Source organism: Rhineura floridana, chromosome 1 (genome assembly GCF_030035675.1).
Source record: "Rhineura floridana isolate rRhiFlo1 chromosome 1, rRhiFlo1.hap2, whole genome shotgun sequence".
Taxonomy (NCBI): domain Eukaryota; kingdom Metazoa; phylum Chordata; class Lepidosauria; order Squamata; family Rhineuridae; genus Rhineura; species Rhineura floridana.
In genome coordinates, this window is record NC_084480.1 from 314,135,537 (window position 1) to 314,161,508 (window position 25,972).

General features: G+C 42.7%; 1 protein-coding gene across 2 annotated transcripts in view; it reads right to left on the reverse strand.

Annotated features, from left to right (window-relative positions):
- Positions 1 to 6,829: 6,829 nt before the first annotated feature.
- The window catches only part of AGO2 (argonaute RISC catalytic component 2), a 74,924-nt gene continuing 55,781 nt past the window's right edge, over positions 6,830 to 25,972 (reverse strand). For both annotated transcript variants that reach the window (XM_061607030.1, XM_061607029.1), the window contains exons 15-19: positions 24,898 to 25,092; positions 23,479 to 23,613; positions 23,135 to 23,236; positions 21,955 to 22,154; positions 6,830 to 20,719 (exon numbers count right to left, since the gene is read on the reverse strand). In XM_061607030.1, the coding sequence (XP_061463014.1) occupies positions 20,611 to 20,719; positions 21,955 to 22,154; positions 23,135 to 23,236; positions 23,479 to 23,613; positions 24,898 to 25,092 (741 nt within the window). In that variant the 3' untranslated portion in view covers positions 6,830 to 20,610. The remainder of the gene's footprint in view (positions 20,720 to 21,954; positions 22,155 to 23,134; positions 23,237 to 23,478; positions 23,614 to 24,897; positions 25,093 to 25,972) is intronic.

Consider the following 25,972-nt stretch of genomic DNA (forward strand, 5'->3'; position numbering starts at 1 on the left):
AGGTATGCCATCACTGCGGGATGTACCAAAGCAGCCCATACAGGGACGGACCACCCACATGCTAATCCTCATTAAGAACCTGTTGCAACACTCGTCTGCCAAAAGAGGCGTCAGCAGAGGCATAGCGATCAATTTTATAATGCCTTATAAACGAGTGTGGGGTAGACCAGACTGCAGCCCTGCAAATATCAGCAACAGGAGCGTTGGTAGCAAAAGCAGCCGTAGTAGCCGCTGACCTAGTTGAATGAGCTGTTATGCTAGCTGGCACTGGAAGCTTAAGGGATTCGTAAGCTAAGGCAATACAAGCCTGCAACCAGCAGGATAAGGTGGAATTAGCTACTTTATGCCATATAGAACGTGGGTTAAAGGATACAAACAGAGACTCAGTTCGTCGTATATCCTGGGTCCTAGACAGGTAGGTCTTGAGAGCCCTCCAGACATCCAACGAATGCCAAGCCTTCTCGAGAGGATGGTTAGGATTCGGGCAAAAGGAAGGCAAAACAATGTCCTGGTTGCAATGGAAAACTGAGTCAACCTTGGGACGGAAGGAAGGATCAGTCTTCAATACAACAGAGTCCTTATGGAAGACACAGAGATGTTGAGCAGAGGACAATGCGCCCAGTTCCGAAACGCGTCTCGCAGAGGTGATTGCGATCAGGAACAAGACCTTGAAGGACAGCAGACGTAGAGGCACAGTCCTGATGGGTTCAAACGGGTGGCGTTGCAAAGCCTGCAGAACCTTCGACAAACTCCATGAGGGAAACCGATGGACCACAGCCGGAGAACGTAGAGCGACTCCCCTCAGAAAGCGTTTGATGAACGGATGTGAGGAAATAGTCGCACCAGAAGAAGACACTGAGAGAATAGATGACAAAGTCGAGGCATGTCGACGTAAGGTGTTGGGTCTAAGTCTCATCATAAAGCCGTTATGGAGATATTGCAGCACCTGTTGCATGGTAGCCAGTGATGGATCGTGGTGGTGGGACTGGCACCACTTGGAGAAAGCCACCCAAGTATGTTGGTAAATACGAGTGGTAGATGGTCTTCTCGAGGCCAAGATAATATCAATAACAGTGTCCGACAGGCCAGCCGACCTCAAATGTCCCCATTCAAACGCCACGCTGTTAGATTGAGCCAAGTGGGGTCCTGGTGCCATACTGGACCTTGGGATAGAATGTCTGGCCTGACTGGAAGAGTCCAAGGATCCATCACTGACATTGCAAGGAGATCCGAGAACCACGGTCTGCGTGGCCAAAATGGTGCTATCAGGACCAACTGTGCCCTCTCGCTTCGCGCCTTCCTCAAGGTTTTGGCTAACAACGGTATTGGAGGGAAGGCGTACAAAAGACCGTCTGGCCACGGTATTGACAGAGCATCCACTGCTTCCGCTGTTGTGTCCAGGTATCGAGCGAAGTACCTGGGAAGCTGACAATTGTGACTGGAAGCAAACAGGTCGACTGAGAGGACGCCGAACCGACACTGGAGGCAATGGAAAATAGTTGGATGAAGTTTCCATTCTCCCGGAAAGACCTGTTGTCTGCTGAGCCAGTCTGCTGTCACATTCCAAATCCCTCTGAGGTGTTCTGCTTTTAGGGATTGTAGATGTTGTTCTGCCCAGACGAAGATGAGGGAGGCTAAGTCCTGCAGAGGACGGGATCTGGTGCCCCCCTGTCTGTTCAAATGTGATTTTACACACGTGTTGTCCGTTCGAATGAGAACATGGTCCAAAGGGAACAGAGACTGAAAATGAAGTAGAGCTAGGTGGACAGCCTTTAGCTCCAGCCAGTTGATGCTCTGAGTCTGCTCTGCGGTGGACCAAACCCCCTGAACGTACTGGGAGTTGCAGTGGGCTCCCCAGCCGATGAGACTGGCATCTGTGGTAACAACAATCCTGCGGGGTTCTCTGAACGGAGTGCCCTTGGAAAGATGTTGGACCCTCGTCCACCAGCGGAATGAAAGGCGCAGTGCGGGGCTCAAGGGAACTTTGTGATGATTGGAGCTGGCAATGTCCTGTTGAAAAGGCAACAAAGTCCACTGAAGGAGACGAGTGTGGGCTCGAGCCCATGGCACAATATGGATGGTAGAGATGAACATTCCAAGCGCCCTGGCTAGGAGCATGACGTCTGTGGATGTTTGTTGCATCAGGGACCTTGCGATGTGTGTGATGGCAGTGATGCGATCTGGAGACAGAAACACCATTGCCTGCAGAGTGTCCAACATCGCCCCTAGATAAAGTAGGCATTGGGTTGGTTGAAGATGGCTTTTGTCGAAGTTGACAAGCCAGCCGTAGGCCTGCAAGACATTGAGGGTGAGCGTTAAATGACGATGAGCCAGCTCTTCAGAGCTTGCCCGTATTAAAAGATCATCCAGGTATGGATAGAAATGGACCCCTTGAGTCTGGAGATAAGCCACTAAAATGAGTAGCACTTTGGTAAATACTCTCGGAGCAGAGGAGAGGCCGAATGGCATCGCTCTATATTGAAAGTGCTGGTGGCCAAATGCAAACCGAAGAAACTTTCTGTGGGCTATGCAAATAGGGACATGGAGATATGCTTCCTTTAGGTCGATAGAAGCCAGGAAGTCTCCTTCTTGCAGGCTTTCTGTAATGGAGTGGAGGGATTCCATTTTGAACCTGCGATATGTTACAAAGCGGTTGACAAACTTGAGGTCCAATACTGCCCTCCATGATAAATCTCGTTTAGGCACAGCAAATAGGAGGGAGTACACCCCTTCCGACCTCTCAGTTGTGGGGACTGGCTCTATCGCTGCTATGTCCAAGAGGTGATGTATAGCTGTCTGCATGATGCTGTGCCTAGCTGTTGCCCTTGGACAAGGAGACGAATGGAATTTGTTTGGTGGGGTCGCCCAAAACTCTATAGCATAGCCATAACGAAAAAGGTCCCTGATCCAGGAGACCGTAGTGAGGCGTAGCCACTGGTCTCCAAAAATATGTAGTCTGCCACCGACGGGAGGTGCTTGCGTTGGCGAGACCCTCCCCTATATGACGATGAGGAACCCCTGCGCCCTTGGTACTGACCTCTGCCTTGGAAACGCCGGTTCCAGGATCCCCTGAAGGAATTGGGGTCATATGGTCTGAAGTCGTGGCCTCGTCCTCCCGGCCGCGTTCCTCGAAAGGGCTGGTTAGTGCGGAAGGAGGGAAATCGCCCGAAATGTCTGTGATCGATGTTCTTGACAGTGGCCAAAACTGGTTTGTGGGCGTCTTTGGGATCGACCAGCACTGCCTTTAGAGCTTCCTCGCCAAAGAGCAAAGATCCGGAGTAAGGAGCCCTAGAAAGATTCACTCTGGCCGTAGTGTCAGCTTGCCAGTGGCGAAGCCAGAGGGTCCTTCAAACAACTATCTGGGACGTCATGGCTCGTGCCCCCAGTTGAGTGGCATCCAAAGTGGCATCAGCTACAAACGCCGCTGTCTTACGCAACTTTATCAGTGACCTTCTGAGGGAGACAGGATCAGGGTTAGGGTCCACTAGAAGATCATCTAGCCACATCATTGCTGCTCTGGAGAAGACGGAAGCTGATGCGGAGGCACGCATGGAAAAGGCAGTGGCCTCATGATTTTTGCGGAGAGCGAAGTCTAGTCGTAGCTCAGTAGCATTCTTGAGTTGGGATTCACCTTCCCTAGGCAAAAGAGATCGTGAAACTAGGCTAGCGATCGGTTCATCTATGCCGGGGACGGCTAGCTTAGTGGCAAAGTCGGGGGCTAAGGAGTACAGTTTGTCAGCCAGGTTCTTGAAACGGCGAGTTTGGAATGGATGAGACTATTTTTCGGTGGCCAGTTTGGCACTGGGATCCGGCACTGGGATGTAGTGCTCAGTTGGTGCAGGGGATTTGAGGACCCTGGCCCCTTTAATAGCTGGAGTGGTAGTTGTTGGAGTCGCAGCTTGGAGACCAAGGACGTTAACTACCCTGTGCGCTAGAGGCTAATAATCTGAGGCATTAAACAGGCGATACGATGTATCCTCCTCATGTTCTGAACAGTCGCTCCAGTCGTCTCCGTCAGCGTGATCAGCAAAGGTTGACTCCTCCCCATACGAAGCTTCGTCAGTACACCTGCCTCTGGCTACGTCAAAAGGATTTGGGGAGCAAGAAGGGTTTGCCTCATGACACACACGTTCCATAGCACGTTGAGGTATGGTGGGGACTTGTGGTGGTGACTGCATTTGAGTGAAAAATGACAGCATGCCCTGAAGTTGTGAAAGGAAATCATGGGACAGCTGCAGCCCCGTTGGAGCAGATGTTTGTGCCTGAGTAGGTGGCTCCGTGAGTTGAGTCGGAGGATAAGCCCTGGGAGGCAACATGGGAGGAGTCTGGCTAGGCGGAGGCTGATTAGGAAATCCAGCAAGGTCCTCCTCGTCAGAAGAAGCATCGGGGGAGTGAAACATGTCCGTTAGCTGTTCCTGAGCTGCTGTGGTGGGGGTTGGCACAGAAGCATAGCGTGGACGCTTGGGTTTGCTATGGCTTGCAAGGTGTTTGGTCTTAGCCAGTGCTTTAGCATGCTTAGTCTTAGTTGCGTTAGATGGTTGAGGCTTGGCTGTCTGAGACATGTCTGACTGTTCCGCCATCTTATATTTACTTTGGGTGCAGTACACGGCTACAGCGGGGGCAGGATGTAGAGACCCGAACAGGCACAGTACACGACCACAGAGGGGGTAGAATGCACTGGCAGATGGCTAAGTACACGGCCACAGAGGGGGCAGAATGCACTATGGTATCGGCGTCAATATAATGCAGACTAGATTTCAGGCTTGGTACACGGCCACAGAGGGGGCAGAATGCACTATGGCATCAGCGTCAATATAATTCAGCCTAGGTTAGGCTTGGTACACGGCCACAGAGGGGGCAGGATGTACCAAATGGGGCAGAATGTAAAGTCCAGCCACTGAGATCAGAGCCACAGCCTTAATGATACAGCCACAGAAGTGTAAGTTCAAGTAGTTGTATAGCAGACAGTCGTAATGAGCAGTAGCAGGAGTCGTGTGTAAAGAACCTTAGTATAGCTATAGGGTCCTATCTGCAACACACATACAGGGAGCCTTGCAAGGAAGATCTCCTTTGGTTAATAACAGGAAATAACAAAAGGGACAAACAAAATGGCGCCGTAAAAAGAGCGGGGAAAATATGATCAAAAATGGCGGAGATGAAGGAGCAATGGCGGACTCGTGCCAGCGAACTGGGGGAAGAGGCTACCTAATACAATCTCACAGTAGCAGCCGCGGGACCTAAAAAGCGCACTCGCGGCTCCGAAAACCCAAGGGGGGGGACGTCTGGGAGAATGTTGTAACGGGTAAGGCAGCAGAGAAACGGCCACCGCCACCACTGACTACGGAGTGCTATTGAGAGAGCCGCAGCCGCAGACTCCCATGGAGCGCGGCCGAACCCAGGAAGGTATTGACTTGAGCGGTTAAAAAACGTGGGCAGGGAAGGCTAGAAAACGGGTGGTGGGACAACGCAGGGAGCCGCAGCCACAAGCTCCCGCCTGAGGGAAGAGAGAACCGCAGCTGCGGTCTCTCTGCAGACGCCATGGAGCGCGGCTCAAGGCAGCCCAATAGAGAAAAGCCGCTACGGTAGAGTCGCAGCCGCAAGCTCCCAAGGGAAGCGGCAGAACTCGGAGAGAAAAGACTCAAATACAGCCTGAAACGTAGAGAACCGCAGCCGCGGTCTCTCTAAAAGCCGTCAGGTAAGCCAAAAAGGGGAAATAAACTGCCCGGGCAAGGGAGAACCCCCCCTCCAAGAGAATTCCCCAGGAATCAATTAAACAGTGTTAACACAAGACAGAGGGAGGAAAACACTTGGTAGTCACACAGGTAACAATACACAAAGAGACGCCAAAGACTTAGCTAAATGCTACGTTATAGATCTCAATCTTGTTCGTACGAAGGCAAGAATGAACTGGAGAGTGGGAGGAGCCTGATGCTCCTAGTCTTGACTTCAAAAAACATTCTTGCCTTCGCACGATAGGTGGAGCTGATACCCGCAGTGATGGGATACCTCCTATGGAAAATTGCCTGGGCAGGGGAGTCCATATATACTTCTCTAAACTCCTTGAAGATCAAAAATGTAATAACTACACCAGGCAATTGAGATCTATGCATAACAGAAAATGATGCATTTGAATTTGTAAATATGAGTAATTTATTGACATACTATGAGGCAGAAACAAAATTGACACCATACAAAATAACTTTATAAAATATCATTCACATATTTCATCAAGATTTACAGCATTTTGAGCTTGTTACATGTCTTATGGTATGGAGGTAAAAAAACACTACACTAAATCTTTAGTATTGGTTTATAATATATACACACACATACACAAGAAACCAAAACAAAAGTAAAAGGGTAGTTTGTCATGAGTTTATTGCATAAGTAGTGCAAAGTATTTTACTAGCAAGCTGTAAAACAAACATGGAAAGAGGAACCACCAAGCTTAAAAACAGGACAATAAATGTTGAATTTCACAGTCTTCTGAAACTTCCTTCAAGAGTTTCTCTCCCTTCCTAAACACAAATCTCTTCTATGTTACAATGCATATGGGGAATTAAAATTGCCCAGTTAGTTATTCTGAAGGAAATTAGATCCAAAGGGCATATGCTGCTTGAAATCACTTGGATACAAATGCAGGGTGGTATGCAACTATACAGTCCCACTAGCACAAGGACTTTTAGATGCACAATCAAAGTTCCCTACCCTCTTCTCTCCCCATGCAACTCCTAAATCTGTTCCGGGAGTTCTCCCAACCCTCCCGAGAAGATTTACAGAGTGTACAGGGAGTGGAGAGGGCACGGAAATTCCATTGCGCAGCTGAAAGTCTTTGCCCTAGCTAGCACAACTGCTTAGGTGGCTACCATCCTTCATTTCCAAGGGGGAGGGTGTTTGGATGTAACAATGTGGCTCAGCTGTCCAGTTAGGCTATCATAACTAACCTGTTAGCTTATTCCTTGGTCAATATAAAATTATTACAGGTCCAAATATAAGATTGCTTTTTTCCAGTTGGAAAGCAGCAACTCCTCTCCCCATCTCAGATGTTCAATGATTATGAAGCAAGCATACAAACCAAAAGAGAACATATATTGCCTGTTTTACAACCTTAGTTTCCTTTTTCTAAAATCTACTTTGTAAAAAGTCACTACACCCTCTACTGAACAATGCAGGGCAGACTTGATAACAACTTTTCTACTGAACTAACACCAGTAAAGGATAAGACTAACCAAGTGAAGAGAGACCAACTCTCTGAATTCTTCAGGGGATCCAACAAATACAAATTAAAAGTCAGGTAGCCTGTTAACAATATAATAAAACTAATGAAAGCCAAACAAAATGCTCTGTGAAATAAAAGGAACAAAATGCAGCATATTCAGGCTATTGTTTCAATCGTGAGGTACCTGTAAGTCTCCTTATCTTCTGCCCAAGTATTATGGTACATTAAAAACATTTTAAAATTCTTTACCATAAGCCAATTTACAGGACATTATTACTGAGAAAGTGCAACAATGCTGATCACTTATATGCAGCATATTAAAAGGTTGGTTACTCTTTTATAAAATATAGCTTTACTTATAGACCCGTTGGGGCAGTTTTGTAACACACACACTTTTTCTCCTGTTGATTGAGTCTTTACAGCAAACAAAAAAAAACTCCTTTAGGATATAGCTTAAATCCTGCCACTTAGGAATGTTGGTGCTCTTTTGTTTTCTCTTTAGCTTCCCCAACCCCGGTATTAAAACTAGATCATCATTTTATTTTTTTACAGGAAAAGATTCCCATGCTATATTGGTTACTGTTTATAAAGTTAAATTTTCAGTCTTCAAAAACAATAGTATATTACAACTCAGTCTCAAAAAAAAGGTAAGTAAAAAAAGGTTTATATAAAAAGGGTATTCAAACTGTTATATAAAAGCATGCAGAAAGTTACTTTGATGTTTTATTCCGTTACCTGACACGCACACCACTTCCACGTTTTACTATATACATGTATGTGTACAGCTTGAGTATCAGTAGCTACATATACACATTTTCACACACATTGAGCTCCCCCTGGAACTATCCAGGTCACAGTTTTCCCTGTTTAAATGGAGGAAGCTGATCTATTGTGCAGATTTGTTTCCTTCATTGCAACAAGTGGGGCAGCCCACAGAACGTGGCTAACTCATTGGAGCATACTCATATCCCAAGATTAAACTGCCAAACCACTTCCTTTTGGGCAAACATTGAAAAGCTCCACAGAGCATGGTGTATGGCCATTCAAATGTATGCATAGAATAGTTTGGGATCCGAGTATCAATGCCTTGTTTCTAAAATCTCTCCACATTACAAGCATTCTATTAAGCTGTAAATTTATATATTTATTACACACAAAAATACACTTTCATAATTTTCAGAAACTCTAATTTGACAGTTTTCAGTTTCGTTGTTAAAAAGGATTTATATTTAATATAGGAATATGACAATTTTGCTATGCATTGGGACTCAACACAAAAGGCACACAGATGAAAAAAAAACCAAATGCATTTTTGTAACACAACCCCCCCCCCCCCAATAAGCTTGTCTTCAGATGACAAGTAATCACATACTATTTGGTCACTTTGGACAATCTCATTGATAATTTGAATAAATTAGCACCCAACTGCTTACTCTGAGGTAGATCCAAACTGGAAAGAGTGCTGGCTCCCCACCACCCCATCTGCAACTCTAATTTGAAAGGTTCAATGTCAGTTATAAGATGCAAAAAACATCGCTATTTCAGAGCTTTCAATGTACGTACATTTTTTAAAATAGTGAAGACTCTTCTTTCACACAACTGCATTTGAGATGGGGGAATGAAGCAACATTAATCCCCTAGCCCTTTAAAAATAAGAATTTGATCCAATTACTTAATATTTTCTCCACTATGTCTCAATCAACAACGTGGCTAGACCCAAATCCAGGAACTATAAAATTCTGTAAAAATTGAGATAGAGTGACAAGGCTACAGGGTAGGTGCCTCCTCAAAAATGCAGACTGGTTTTAAGGATAGAATCGTTAAAAAAAATCTCTTGTGCCTTCATGGGAAAAGAGTTAGTCTTACTAAACTAATCTTTTTGCATATTCTGATGTTGGACAAATTTCATACATTTGTTAAGGCTTAAGTTAAAGAAACCATATCACAAGCATGTAACTAAAAATGCTTAAGGTACACACAATGCATTAAATGCCAAATCTCCTACATGGAGTTTTTATAGATGAATGTATAGAGTGAAATATACAATATACATACAATTAAATGGAAACTCTACATTACTAATGGGGTAGAAATAAAATTGCAGTTTTCCTCAAGTGCTAATTTTATAGTTCTGTAGATACTTTATATCCTGGAAGCCTAGAACATTGCAACAGAGAGGCAGTAAAAGGGTGTAAACTAATTAAATATATTATTTTTAGTACCACTTGAAATATTCACTAATCTGCTTTTCATTAAGTAATCAATTTTTTCAACAACATCATACTTTGTTTTAAAGTTTCATTTTTCTTTCTGGTCAAAAGAAATATGTATGAAAATGAAGTTCCCAGGTATTTTGTTTTCTAAACAGGTTGGATCCCAATTTAGTCAGTTGAACTGGGACAAGTTAATAATGAATTAAGTAATGACAACAGAAGATTTATTTAGCTTTAAAGTTGACAATGAGGACATTGAACTTGTCAAGGATTGTCAATATCTTGGCACAGACATTAACCAAAATGGAGACAATAGTCAAGAAATCAGAAGAAGGCTAGGACTGGGGAGGGCAGCTATGAGAGAACTAGAAAAGGTCCTCAAATGCAAAGATGCATCACTGAACACTTAAGTCAGGATCATGCAGACTATGGTATTCCCAATCTCTATGTATGGATATGAAAGTTGAATAGTGAAAAAAGCGGGTAAAAGAAAAAACTCATTTGAAATGTGGTGTTGGAGGAGAGCTTTGCGGATGCCATGGACCGCTAAAAAAGACAAATAATTGGGTCTCAGAACAAATCAAACCAGAACTATCACTAGAAGCTAAAATAATGAAATTGTGGTTATCATACTTTGGACACATAATGAGAAGACATGATTCTCTAGAAAAGAAAATAATGCTGGGAAAAACAGAAGGGAGTAGAAAAAGAGGAAGGCCAAACAAGCGATGGATTGATTCCATCAAGGAAGCCACAGACCTGAACTTGCAAGATCTGAACAGGGTGGTTTGTAACATGCTATTGGAGGTCGCTGATTCATAGGGTTGCCATAAGTCGTAATCAACTTGAAGGCACATAACAACAACCCATTGATTTCAATGAAGCAACTTAGTCTGGATCCAAGAAGTGTTTATAAAGAAAAATACCACAATTGCATAGACCAAGCTACAAAATAAGCCCAGGAGGTGTCAGTTAAATCTGAAGTGTATAAAAGCTTTAGGTCAGATTACACCATGCTCTCCCTCCACAGTTGGAGGCAGTATGCTTCTGAACACCAGTTTCTGGAAACCACAGGAGAGGAGAGTGCTCTTGTACTCAGGTCCTGCTTTCGGGCTTTCCGTGGAGGTATGTGGTTAGCCACTAGGAAAGCAAAATGTTGGACTAGATGGGCCATTGGCCTGATTCAACAGGGCTCTTATGTTCTTATACATACTGGCCTTCCTCCCCACAATTTATTTTTTACTATTCTGGATTCATTCTGGTTTAATAGCTGTTGGCCAAAATAATAACTTTTGTCCACACGCTCTGGGGTCTCAGAACCTGCAACTGCTGGGATTCTAGGGCCATTTCACACATTACACAAATGGCAAACCCAGGTTCACCACCCTGGGGATGCTCAGCAAGGAAGCACAGCCAAGCCCAGCTCCAACTCTATATGTGTGTGTTTAAGAGGTACATCTAAAAATATTTCATGTGTGAAGAAACCCTCAGGGAAAACAACACTGTGGCTTTTGCAACACACAACATCCTTTCGCCTCTTAAAAAGGACTGAAAAGGTGACCACAATACTGCCAAGCTAATTATAATCAGAGGTAGTTTTTGTTTTTAAAGGAGGGCAACATCCTCCCCCTCCCCAAGCATTTCTTTCCTAGTCATAATCTTGAGAGATTAACAAAACAAAAAGGCAAGAGCTTTTTGCATACATTATTCTTGCTTTATTCCACTGGTATATGTTAAAACTATCTAGAGAAAAAGCTGCCTTGAATTTAGAGATCACTCATATCCAGGCTCACTCTAGAGGCAACAGCAGCAGCATTCTTCTCTCAGAGCTAGAATCATAGTGTTGCATACTTGCAATTTCTCAATAACAAGCTTTCTCTTGTAAGTATATCCATAATGATATGTGGAATAAAGTTTTCCTAAGAAGTTGCCATCGAGCTACATCCTTGCACTCTTTATGGAGTTTTGACAGATTTTGAACAACAGGTGAAGGGAAAGAAAGTTCTGTGTTGTAAAGTAGTATTTGAAGTATGCTAGTTCCCTTTTCACAATTTGGTACTCACTTATGCTAATTTCAGCAGGTTTTCAGTAAGTTAAATTATCAAAACTGTTGGGAATGCTTTGATTTGGATTCCTGCATTGCGCAGGGGGGTGGACTTAATGGCCTTATAGGCCCCTTCCAACTCTACTATTGTATGATTCTATGATTCTAAAACCCTTCTAGCCCCTACTGTCCTCCTTCGCTCAGGTTTAAGTAGCTGAAAATAACATCAACTGCTGGCATTTTAGCGGTAGCAACCTTTTTATTCCCCCAAGGTTAAACCTTCTCTTGTAAATTCAGAGCCAGTGCAAATGTCATGCTGGTTCCCTTAAAACCATGGTTGGCGACATGTAAGAGCCGTCCTATTGGATCTGGCCAAAAGGTCCATCTACACCAGCATCCCGATTCCCGGTGGCTCAGATGCCTCCATGAACACACTCCACCAGCTTTCGGATGGTCATAGAGAAATAGAAATATGCTTCACTGTGTGCACAAGCACATATTGAAGGATCTCATGCCAAGCAGCACTGAGTTTTGAAAGGGAACTTAGATTGCTTACTCTTTCTTTCAGGCAACTTGCAGCTAGTCACCAGGCCTGAGCATCTCTATCAGAGTAAGGGTGTAAGCCACAATCCAAAAGAGCCTTCACCATTGGGATGTAGCATGCAAAAAGTATCTGGTTCAATCCCTGGTGTCACTAAACAGAACTGGGAGATTCCAGCTTGAAAGCCTGGAGAACTGCTGCTGTTCCTGAGCTAAGCGACCCAATGTAAGGCAGTTTCCTCCATCCTACCACTAGTGCTCCACAGCCAAGTGGGCTTTGAGGTTGTGTCTTTTGAATGGCAACTGTCCTTTTGCCACATGGCAACCCACTTTTGAAACTCCAGGGAACAATCGAGCCCACACTGTGATACGGCATGGCAGGGTCTTCCATTCAAAAAAAGCCCCAGCGGGATTAACATAGTTTTCTGGATTTCAGCCATCAAAGGATGGTGGAAATTATGAACAAACCTATTTGCAAACCACTGGCAAACATGTCTCTTCTGGATGGTAAACTTCACTGACAATATGAACTTTAAGATGATTTGCATTAATTACCCATAAATCACTTACTGTGGCTATGGATAACACCCCTATGACATATAAGGCAGCAAACTTGATAGCAATATAGAGAAGCATGATGTAATCAATCATCAGAATAATGTGATGATTACAAGATAGTTTTATATAGTTTAGTTTGATATAAAAGCACCTTTAGTTGCACTCACTTCAGGTTCTGAGGTGTGACCAAATTCTTGTACAATGAAACAGAACACACTCATAATATAAAACATTCAATAACTTTTTTTTCCTTTTGCACATTTAGAGTCTATATAAGTCTGTGACTTGTGAAGGGGAAAACAGCATCTTCAAGGTTGAAGTTTCAAGAAAAATTACCTAAATTGAATCTTAAAAATACTCAACACATAACGTCAACCTAGATTCAAAATAAGTTTAAAGCACCTTCATGTTACCTTCTGTTAAAAGATGAGACTTTATATATTATTTTACATGTTTGTGCCCACCTGGATCCAAAGAACATGATAACTAGTTCTCTATAAGCACAAGGGAACTTTGGGCTTGTTTTTCAAACTGCAATCCCTCATATAAAAGAGGCAAACCCCTTTTGAAACAAAAGGGAATTTCAAAAGCAACCTATAATATGGAATAAGGGCCTTCCATTTAAAGGGGAGAAGTGCATGCCCAAGCCTATGGGTGCATCTAAAGTAGCTTTATGGATTCTGGCCAAACGCTCCAAGTGCACACGTACCTCTACACTTAAAACACTGAAATGTTTCTTATTTGGAAACAGCAATACGAAAAAAAATGAAATTATAAGGTAACAGTTGACTGATCCATGATATCACTGTAATCCGTAAACACATGCCAAATCTGTAAAAGCAATTTGCCGTGTTTTGGGGGGGGTGTTTTGCAAAACAGGCAGAGAACTTCCTATGGATTCTGTCCAGAAATGCTCTTTCAAGGATTTTATGAGACCCCTTATGGCACTTGGCTCCTCAGATCAGAAGCCAATAATTCATAGGAACTCAGGTCCCTTTGGTGAAATTTAGCTCTTCTCAGTAATGTTAAAATCATATTTTAAAAAGGAAAATACCCTAATCTCTTTCAAAGAATGAAGGAGGTAGTTTTTTAAACTATCTGCTTGCTAACTGAAGAGCTCTCCGCTGCAATCTGGCCAAGCCAAATACATTCTCTTTTAATACTTCAGGCAACAACATGAAAAAGACAGCAGGCATTTAAATAGGATGCAAGTAAGGTACATACCACACCAAGCAAACAGATCACAACACCAGGCTTAACATGAAAAAGTGATGGGGGGGGGGCGCCTGGAAGAACCTGAACAACAGTGCAGGGGCATAGGCTTATCTGCCTATAATAAGTGTGCCAAAGGTAGTTCAACAACAGAAAGAACTGGTTACTAGCAGATACACTGGTACCGTAGAGAACAAGTGGATACAGAAAGGTCAATTTGCGTCACAGGCTATCCATGTCACAGCTATTCATATGGGCTGCCCACTCCATGAGAACAGAGATTTCATGAGAGATTGGGTGACAGCAGCTCCACTCGCTAAGCAGCCCTGAGGCACAAGATGAAGCACAAGCCCATGTTCTGCCCTCCAATCAATGGTGTCACACAGCCACTCTTTAACAGACACGTGAAAACATCCAAATGAAGCAGATCCTGAGGTTCTCCACCAGCCATTTCCCTTGGCACAGTGTCACAATCTGCACTCTTTATAATCAAGCAGCATGGGCGACTGGTCAAAAAGGGAGTGATGAACTGCAGGGCAGAGCTATACATAAGCTGATTATACCAGAGCATAAAATAAGGGGGCATGGGGGTAGGTATTTTGCAAGCAAAGTGCATTTTGGAGAGGGACTAAAAGAAACTATGGAGTGAATACAAGTCTAAATTTCACTAAAACATACAGAGCAAATGTATCAATCTCTGTCCATCAAGGATTTATCAGCTACATACAAATGGATAAAACGCAGAAACTAATATGAGCATTTAGGTTCCTCTATTAATACTGTAAAATGGGCCATTCGGTCTAGAAATACAACAATGAATGCAGAACATCTCTCTCTTGCCTTGTCCTAACACTATGTACAGTATTATTCCAATAGCTACAGCAGATGCTAACAGAAAATCCCTTACAGTAAAAAGAAATAAAAGGAATCAGTGCAATTACATCCTGCTTGAGTTTTTCCTAGAAGTGATTGCCTGGATGCTTTCAAAAGCAAAATTGTCATCATCTACAAATGTAAAAGGAATATATATCACCTTGTCACAGACTGCATTATCTCAGCCTCAAAGAGCAAATGCCATTTTGAAATCTACAAAGCTGTTTAAACAAGAACTGCTTTTGGAAAAACAACTTTTAAAAATGCAATTTAATCTACAGCTACTTAGGCATAAAGTTCCTTAGGCGTACAGACCTTATGGCTTAAGGAATGCCACAGGAGTTGTTCTCTACGTTGTATCACATGTGGCAAGATTTCTATCTACAATCCCTAAACAAAAGGCAAAATCTCGTCCCACAAAGTGTAAATGGAAATGCATGCCATTCAAAACATGGGTACCCTTTGAGCAGGCACCATAGTACATGCTTTACATCAGGTGTGCAGAACCTTTGGTCCTCCAGAGGTTAAACTACAACTCGCCTCATCCCTGGCCATTGGCTATGCTTGATGGGGCTGATGGGGGTTCTAGTTCAGCAACATTTGGAGAGCCAATGGTTCCCCAACACCTTCTTTACATGCAGGTGGTCCCAGATTTGAATCCTGGTATCTCTTATTTACAGCAGCAACAAAAAGATCAGGTCACAGATGATGTGAAGGACCCTAGTCCCTAAAAAAGCTGCTTCTAGACTAGACAAGAATGAGTTAGACGGGCACATAGTGGTGAACTGATATAGGCAACTTCCTGATCCTATTTTCCAACTCTCCCTCCAGACTGAGGGGCAGTGAAGCGTCACTCAGCACACTAAGATCCAATTTAGTTTTCAAGTTGGTGGGAAGAGACTACACTGACCTCAAGAGATAAGGCTTGGTGCTTTTGATAGATACTTCCAATCCCATCTGATCCTGGTCATTGTTTTTAGGCTGGTGGGGTGGGGGGCTAGACAAGATACACATGCGAGGCTGGTGAGAAACCCAGATGCCTTCCTCATGTTAATTTTGAGGCGACGTTATTGTTGCCTAACAATTTTTAGGCTACTCCCATATCTAACAGCCTAAATCAAGAGTTAAGACACACACAACTTCCTCCAAGAACTTGGAACTATCAAGATGCTTCCATAAACTGGGACAGAATAGCCAACATGGTGCCCTCCATGAGTTGTTGAGACTCCAACTCTCATCCCTGACCACTGGCTATACTGGCTGGGGCTGATGGGAGCTGGAGTCCAACAATACTCAGAGGGCACCACATTGGCTGCTCTTGACCTACACATACTTCTTACCTTACATCTACATGTTATCAGTCTTTTAGGTACAGGTAGAAGCAGCCCAGCATAACAGGAGTTATGCATGTGCAAAGCAGAGGAATAAGGGGAAAGACATTGCAAGAACTTGTATCTCCCTTGAAGAAACCCACCACAACAGATGCCATGTGAAGTCACACAATACATCTTTACAAGTTAGACATACACCACGCAAAAAATGGCCTTGGCAAGTTTTTAGATCAGAATTATTCCAGTGCCCCAGCCATTGTGTTACAATAATATTCAACAATACAGCTTCAAATGTGTTGTATATCCCATATCAAGTCAGCACCAGAACAGTACTGAAAACTTGGTGGCTTGATTGTGCCTGTTCTTACAAAGAGAGGCAGAGAACTTGGCTGGGTCCACGACATAATTTAACGGCTTGAAAATGTGGTGGAGAGGAGATTTGGCCATGGCTCTCCCATTCCACACCCTTTGTCATCATCTCTGGCCAACAGAGCACAGCCTCTCCGAGTGAGTGAGCAAGGGGAAGCGACACCAATGCTCATATGCTCCCAAAGGCATCCATTCTCTCTGCATCAGGAATGAGTATTTTTAAAAGGCACAAGAGACCAATTCTAGTATATCCCGCTTTTAAAAATAAAATGGCTTCAGTTATTTGGCTGGTTCATTGGTTTGTGCTCTGGTTGCTGCACTCTTATTTTACATCTCAACATCGTAAAAAAAAAAATTAAAAAACCAAGAACAGGAAACTCAGATACAATGGAACCTCATAATGTGTTTTGCTATACCGCAGATTCAGATATATCATGGGTTTGACGATGTCCCAGAGTAGAATAATGTGCACAGTACTGTGGTTTTCAATATTACACCAAACCCCTATAACACAGGTGCATGCTTTGTCCCTCAACCCCCACATTATAGTGAAGTTCTAGCATAGTTACAACTTGCACACTTTAATTCTAAAGGGTGTTCCTCCCGCAAAAAAAGAAAAGAAAAATGCTTCCTACAACAGATGGTTTCTTACTTGGCAACATGGAATCAACAGCAAAGCAATTGGTTTTGCTACAGCCCAGATATCAGCCCCTTCTTCTGTCTTGAGATGTTACATGCATTTTTAAGCATCAAATAGGCAACAGCATACAGATAAACATGCAGCACAGTCTAATCCTTATAGCTGAAGAATGAGAAAGGACTGCAGCAATTACAGGCAATGGAATTCTGCAAAGCCTGCTTGGCTACAGCCGAACACTGATGGGATTTTTTATTTTATTTTATTACCAACTGAAGTGGTCAGTCAGACCACCAGGCTTCTCTACAAGTGAAAAAGAAGCAACTTTTTTTTAAAAAAGAAGCCAAATTACTAACAGAATCAGTTTTATCAAGTGATTTCCAATAATGAGATGAAATTTAAAAGCACTTCCAGGGATATGTTATAATCCTAGACTCCACCTCAGCTTTTGTAAACTATTCTCCTTTGTTGTCATGGAGAATATTTTGGATAGAAGTGTATGAAATCATTCACCTGAGATACTGCTGTGCTTTCAAGAGTCAATTCAGTAAAAAGCTGTGTAGAAAGGTTTATGCTTTGTTTCAATTTGGAGTTTTGGTTTATGCATATATTATAAAAAGCAATTCCTGTGCATATTCAGAGTGCCCTATCTTTTCAAAGTGCATTGTCAATTGTTCAAAAAAAGTTTTACAACCCCTCCCCCTGCTGCTGAATTTTGCTAGACACTAGTTCACCATGCATCTAACAAAGAAAAAGCAAAAGGGCTATTTTAAATATTACAGTATACAAGATTAAAAGAAAGAACATGCATTTTTCTCCTTTCTGCCATAACAATATCCAACTTTCAGAAAATAACCCTATTCCTTCTACACAGAAAAGATACTCACACAAAATTGCTGCATATGCCAGTGACAAGACAACATTAATTCTTTGGAGAGGATCTACACAAGCTCAGACAACCTCTGTGGGCACATGTCTGCAGTCTGAGAATGCTGATTCAATGAAAACGATGGAAATGGAAGGAATGAAAAGAACTAACTGGCTGCCAACTAGCACCTAGAAGTCAGCAGCTACTGCTAGTTAACAGTAGCTGTGGGAAAGAGCTCTTTGCAGTGACCCGGCCACTCAGTTCTGGATAGGAAGACAAGGAAAATTCTACCATTTTAGCCAATCTCTTTCTGCCTGGTGGAGGTGATGGAGACGTAAGGAAAGAACAAATGACTGTCACCTTAACTGCCTGTCTAGGACAGACAGCTAACTGGGACAAAACTTCCAAAGCAGGATATCAGCTTTTAAAAACTAGCTTGTTCACCAACTGAACAATGGTGAAACCTGAATGTGACTTCACATTTCAATCTCTCCCCCAACACTAGCTGGAAAGTGCAACAAATCCATAAAGAAAAAGTTAACATACTATAAAGTTCAGGAGGAGATGCTGCAATCTGCTTTCCACAGCAGAATGACAGACAGCATGCCTGGTTCCTGTTTTTCTTAAACTTATCAAGCTGCTGGAACTGCAGTGTACAGAATTTTAACAGGCACACAAACACACTCATTTCAACAAAAGAAAACATGACATATTCATGCCTCAAAAGCCTGTTGTTCCAGCCGTGCCTTTTGGTAACATGAGGCAGTGCTTACTACATGCAGACTATCTAAATTAGATCCCTACAATTTTATAAGCAACAAAAAACTGAGGACTCTTTTGCCCAGGCATCAACAATCAGTTCTACAATACCCCAACAGCCTTAGCACAGTCTGTTCCCATTTCCCCCACTTCTCAAATAGAGAAAGAGGCACAAATCTTGCAAAGCAGTGGTTTAGGAGAAAGAAAATAAATCCAAATGTATCTTAAAGAGGTTTTAAAAGCATAAAAAGGGTACTTAACATTGACCTGATGTGTTTAGTTCTTTTTTTAAAAGTCCAGCAAGATCAGATTAGGAGGGAAAATTCCCCGGCTTTCTTCTACAGTATCTTAGTAGTGTTCCTGTTGTCATCATTAGTGCAATGGTGTGTGTGATCAGTCACTTCTACGAACCCTGTGCAAATGTACAGAAGCTTTTATTTTAAAGTAGGTTTGAATGCTTCTTCAAAGAGAAGGGCAAACCTCCCCCACCCCTGCTATGCAAAAGATTTGACACTTCCCTGCCCAAGTAAACATCAGATCTCGTTCCTTTCACTTCCCGGTCTCAGATGGTCAAGCAGGAAAATCATTTTTGTGCTTGAATTAATCAAGAATTGTTCTTTCATGTCCATGCCTAAGCTACTGAGTTTTAGATCTACTGAGCTGGGAGACCTCAGCAAGCCTTCCAGATACACACCAAACAAAACAATATATACACCAGGTAAATCTCTCAGCCCTGTCTCATTAAGTCAGTTGCATATTCCTGCTTTTGAAGGTGCAATACACCAAGCACTCCTACAGTATATCCTCTGTTCATTTCAAGGGGATGTGGGTAAAGCATCCCACACAAGCTCTGTTGAAATGAACTTGCAAAAGAAGCTAGGGTTGGACAGTTCCAACCCAAATCACTAGTGTCCTCATGATAAACTTCTCATTTCAAATCCAAAGCATTCCTGAATTTATGATATGTTAACAGAAATATGTTGAGCATTCCTTAGTAAATAAAAATAAATAGCATCTAGTCTATCATGTTAATACTGTGAAACATATATAAATTTTACATTAATTCAAACATAACAGTGAAAAAGATTGTACTGTATCACCACAGACCCGTATTCTTTAGAAAAGCTTTGGAAAATTAAGTGTCACAGTCCTATAGGACAAACTCCATGATTAGTAATCAAAATGGATTTTTGAAAAAAGGAAAAAAATACATTTTCAATGGCACACTTTGCTTATCTTTCAATGGACCTAATAAAAAGTATAATAAACTCCCTTTTCTTCCTGAAATAATTCCATAATTCATTCTTTGAAAAACTTAAAACAGCACAATGAAACATTCAAGAACATACTTCAAAAATACTTTTTTGCCCATAGACCCACACAGACTGTTTCTCTAGAAGACAGCAAAGGGCAAACCAGGGCTCTTCCCCTGTTGCATTTCAACACTAAACCCTTTGTAAATGCATCCAAAATGACAGAGGATTTCAGTGGTACCCAAATTAGCACTCTGTTTTCTTTTCAGGAATAAAAGCAAAATTCAGAGCTTTTCCCCAACCTATTAAGCCTTCTGTTACTTGGGTATTTTCAGATTAGTTACAAAGAAGTGTATATGGAGAAAGGTATAACTAAATGAAAAGTGTTGTTTTTAGCCCTGAGATCACAGCTCTAGATCTAGTTACAAAAGGTGGGTTTTGATTGTTTGTTTTTTTCCTTTCCTCCTGAAAAGCAGCTTCTGATTTTGGCAAATCCACACTTCTAATAGCTGTGCAATTTTGTACAGGTCTGCAGTTCGCAATCAAGTCTGAAATTCCGGACAGAAGGCTTCCTTGCAAATGAAAAAAAAAATACTAAAAATAAAAACCTAATAAAATTAAGATGCATCACTCATTGCTGGCTGTCGCTGTAGCTGGGGCAACTGTTGGTCTAAGTGCAGCTGGTCTCCTGTGAATCCAACTTGGAACTGAGTTATTTAAATCACTGCAACATGTCAAGCAAAGTACATGGTGCGCAATGTATCTTGATGAACCTGAACCGCTTTTGCAAGTGCTTGATGGTCTCTGCCATTGCTCTGACCAGAGGTATGACTTCCTTCGGCACTAGAAGAGGGAAGAAAGACAAAGGTTACTTTGTTTAATTTATCTATCCTGAAATTAATTTCCATTTAAGGCAATTCAGATGTATTGCTTCATTTAGCCCATACCAAATAAACTAGGGGAAAAAACGAATTCCACAAGTAATTTAGCACGCTTAGGACCAATTATTCCCCTTATGGGATGTGTGCCACCTATGGGAAAGGGGACAGAGGAACTAGATCCCTCAGCAACAGCATGTGGTGATGGATTCTGGGCATCATATGTACACAGCTGGCTTATTGCAAGCTGGGAGCCTGGCCACGTGGGCTTTTCCTCCATACCATCATGCATCAACATTGTGATGTGATAGGAATACGCTTCTTGTATTATTTTGTTTTCCCAGAGCAGGAGGGTATTCCCCTCCAAACACAGGGATCAGACAGAGAGACCCTATGTCAGCAGCCCTATTCTTGCTCCCAACTTACCCAGTACAGAACTAGGTAGCTGCTTACCTACTATGTACATTATTTTTGTTGATGGTCAAACCAACATTTTAAGCCTTTTTCCTTAGAACAAGTTACAGGTACTGCTCCCCAAGCCAAGGAAAAATTTCTGCCAAGTCCAACTTGAGCATCAAAAGTCCTCAGCCAGCCCTAGTTCACTATGCTAAAGCAAAATGGTTTTTGGTCTGCTGCATCTACCACAGGGATACCGCTAAACCAGAGACATCCCAAACCATAACTATCTGTCAGGAGATAGACAGACAGACAGACACAAGATCACTCCCAATCATATAATTCTTAAAAACATTCAGTTACTCAGTGGTACTTATTTCTGAAAAGACATGTATAAGATTGCACGTGTCATGTTATGATCTTTTTTTAATGTGTTAGGTTTTATTAGCCGTGGTTGTCTTTTTAAATGACAATAAAATGCCTTCCTTATATTGATGGGTTTTTATATAGATCTTTTTATGTTTTGTGGGTTTATCTAATTTAATTTCGACCTGTGGTTCACTACTTTGTGGGGGTTTGGGTAGAAAAGCAAGGTGTGAATGAGCTTTTAATAATAATGAATAATAATGTGAATGTTCCTACAAAAAAATCATTATCATTTAAGTTTATTAATAACAAGAAAGTGAAAAAAAGATATTTCACTGGACCAATTAGCTAAGTGAAGCATGTTATACAGCTTCAAAGCAATCTACACACAGACTGTCAACTCTGGCCATCTCTATCAGTCCCAAATAAGTTACTCACCTATCGTGTTCTTTATCCACCAGATGGTACCTGGCTCTGAAGGCAACCAGGTGTGCATAATATGCTGGTGCAGGGATTGAAACAGAACGAGTACAGCGTACATATGTATGACATAGTTGGTAGGTAAGGATTTGAAGCTCATCTGAAGAGAAACGATTGTCATCCCAGAGAACATGGTAATGAGATGGCCTGCTTGTCCCCTGAAAACAGAACACAAACAATGCTAAGGAAAGCTTTTCTTCTTCTTCCATCAGCCAAGATCTAGATGGGTTGAACATGCCATACTGAATTTCTGCAAGGTGGGGAATTAAATTGAGCAGTTAATGTGCATAAATGCCCTCCGTGGCGCAGAGCGGTAAGCGGCAGTAATGCAGCCGAAGCTCTGCTCGCGGCCGGAGTCCGATTCCAACAGGAGGAAGTTGAATCTCCGATAAAAGGGGTCGAGGTCCACTCAGCCTTCCATCCATCTGTGGTCGGTAAAATGAGTATCCGGCATATGCTGGGGGGTAAAGAAAGGCCAGGAAAGGAACTGGCAATCCCACCCCATATATACGGTCTACCTAGTAAACGTTGCAAGATGTCACCCTAAGAGTCGGAAACGACTCGCACTGTAAGTGCGGGGACACCTTTTTTTTAATGTGCTTAAGAACCGCCCTTTGTGCACATTCCTCGGACAAAGGCAAGAATGAACTGGAGTGGGAGGGGCTTGATGCCCCAGGTCTTGACTTCAATACATTCTTGCCTTCAGATGCTAGATGGCGCTAATACCCACGTGATGGCATGCTACCTGGGGAAAAGGGGGTATTTGCGACTGGTCGGTAGTTGTCACAAACCAATGAGTCCAGGGTGGGCTTTTTCAGGAGTGGTTGGATCACCGCCTCTTTCAAGGCAGCTGGAACTACTCCCTCCTGCAATGATGTGTTGACCACACCCTGGATCCACTTGGTCAAACCCCCTTGGCAAGCTTTAATAAGCCAAGAAGAGCAAGGGTCGAGAGGATACGTTGCTGGCTGCATCATCACAAGCACCTTGTCTATGCCACCAGGCCGCATCAAATGAAACTGTTCTCAAGGAGTTGCAGCAGCTGTATATCAAGTGCACAGACAGCTGAGATGCAGAAGACTTAGAATAGCCACAACACACCTGTCCTACAGAATGAGATTACGCATTAAGAATATACCTGAATGCCAGCATGACTACACAGGTAGAAGTCAAACTCTGAAGGGTGGGTGATTTTTGTGTCCACTGTTGTACCTGCTGGAATGTTCCCACTTTTCCCAACCTGTAGAGATAAAATAATGAGACTTAAGTTTTCATTTCTTTTCTACTGTATTCTGAAGCTGTAATACAGGAGCAAACACAAGTATTTATTTGCTCAAAAGGTTGTTCAGATGCTACAGTATAAATTGTTGATGATTCCTTCTCTTTTACGATAGGTGGCTTAGCCTCAGCCAGCAGAAGCCTATTTCATCATCTGCAGGCTTTGCTTATTGTCAGTCTGTCTCTAGAAAATGTGATACCTACCCTTTCATTTTTGTCTGTACAGAAGAGTCTGGTGTGATGCCTTTTCTGCACAACAATGAATGTAATTCCAGGCTGGTAGTCTTTTTCTAGTTTAATACATGCTTCTCTGATAGCCAGCAATTCATGATGGAGAACCTAAACCCCACAGAGAGGGAGGGAAACATAACATTCTAAAATGCTACTAACGCTACATAGAAATAGAAAAATACATTTTAAAAAATCTGTTTACGTTTTCAGAGCTTGCATCAGGTATTTCCCTGGTAGCAAAACAGGCAATTTTCAGTGCTCAAGAACTCAGGATCTATCCAACATTCTTCACTTAATGAGATTAAAATAGACTGTTGAGTACTTGGAGTAAGATCAACATTATAATAAAAGTCTGTATTGCTCCAGGCATGCTGGCTAGGTTTGGCAAACACTGCGTATTATATTCCAGAGCTCTTCATCAGCCACACAGACTTTAAATCTAAGGTTCAAACAACACTGAAATGAAAGGTATAGGGACAGAGAGCATGGGCCATGGGATCATACCTCTTTGCCCCGCCCTTCTCACATACAAATACCCCAGCTCCTATCTGACCAATTTCAGCATTACATGAGCACTGGCAGTCTGGGTTTAAAGAAAACCAAGCCCAGTCCTATACCAATTTTGAAAACCCAGCTTTATACACTTGTAAAAAAAAAAAAAAAAAAAAAGGACGTACCATTATAACTGCAACAAGAATATTCAAGTAGCTCTGTTAAGGACTGATCCTACCATAAGTTAAAGATTTTACCCTTAGGCACAGCAATATTATAAGCAAATTCCCAGGAACTTTTATTCTTACAAATAGGTGTGCCTGGGCTCAGGGTCCGATCATTTAGTGGCCATCATTATCTGTGGCCACCACTGATCTCTTCTCCCTCCACGAGTCCCTTGCTCTTGCCAGAGAACTCAGAGGGGGAGAAGCAAGCAGTGAGAAACTCAAGTTGTCCTCTAAAGAGGCTCTGTGCAAAGTCAGATAAGACCCTCCTCCCATGAGCCTCAGGCAAGAAGAGTAGAATAAAGGGAGAGATCCGTTCTATCAATTTACACCAGGTGGGTGGCGTGGAAGGAGACTTCTGGCACTTCTTTCCTTCTTCAAAGCACTTCACAATACAGCTGGTTTGATGGTGTGTCAGACTATGGCCTGGGGCCTGTCACTCTCACTCAGCCTAATCTACCTCAAAAAGCTGTTCTGAGGAAAAGGAGTTGGAGGAGAGAAAAGGCACCATGTGTGTGCTACCCCAAAGTTCTTGGAAGAAGGGGAGAAACAAACACGTAAGAAAGAAATAAGATGCATCAATAAAAGCCACCTATGCTACCCTTCCAAACTAATGCTATACAAAGGAAAAAATGTTGTATAAAACTCAAGAAGGGGGGAGAGAAATGATATGAACCTGTTGGAATTGCCCCTCAGAAACACCATCTCTGTAGAAAATAATCCGAGTTGGTTTGAATCGGGTTGATTTATAGAACTGAATCAGCAGCTCCCTGACCATGGCAGCCAAGTCTTGGATAATTTCTTGGCGGTGCTGCTGGACTCTCACAGTGGCACAGTATCGGTTAGGGTGGGCATCCATGCTACCTACAACCTGTTGGAAAATAAAAATGTGTTTTAATGGGCAAGTGCATATAAGATCTTGTGATTGCAATTGCCGTGTGCCATGTTCCTTTCGCTCACAGTAGCAGTATCTAAGTCCAGCTACAAAACTGAAATGAATCCCTTTAACAGCTAAGGATCACTCTAAGGCAGAGGTGTGGAACCTTCCACCCCGCAGGCCTCATTAGGCCTGTCAAGTCTCCCCATTTGGCCCACAAAGCTGTTTCAGCCCAGCCGCTCTATATGGCATCAGGTGAGGGGCAGGTAAAGTCAGGGCTTGGGGAAAAAAGACTGCAGAGCCCCTTGCGGAACACTGCCAAGACACCCAACAATCAGCTGACTGTCTGGGAAGCACTGCACAAGCTTCCTTTGGAAAGAAAAAAAGACTCTGTTTTTAAAAGAAGAATTGTATTCAAAGCATTTACCCCACCACTTTGAATACAAACAGCTTTCTCTATGGAAGAGAAAACAGTCCCGTTTTAGAATCATTTTCCCCTCTGAAGAGTCTTCAAAGGGGCTCCTTCTCACCACCAATCAGCTAAGTGGCAGTTACAATAACCTCCTTTGCACTTTGATAGGTGTCAACCACCTGGCATCATTATGATGTCAGGTGATGGGCAGCAGGGTGGTACCAACTCAACCTATCAAAAGTTGACCCAGAGTGGGCAGGGGGGATAACGATTCCCCGGATCCTGCTGCCCACCTCTGCTCTAAGGAAACAATCCAGGAAACAGAAAAGAACAGCTATGGTGGATCGTGGACCTGTTTGACAAATCTCCAAAGCCCAATTTCTCCATTCTCTCAACTTGTCACTTCCTAGTAGTTAAAAAGCACTGGGGTGCAACAGAGTGGTCCCCCACATTGCTACGGAG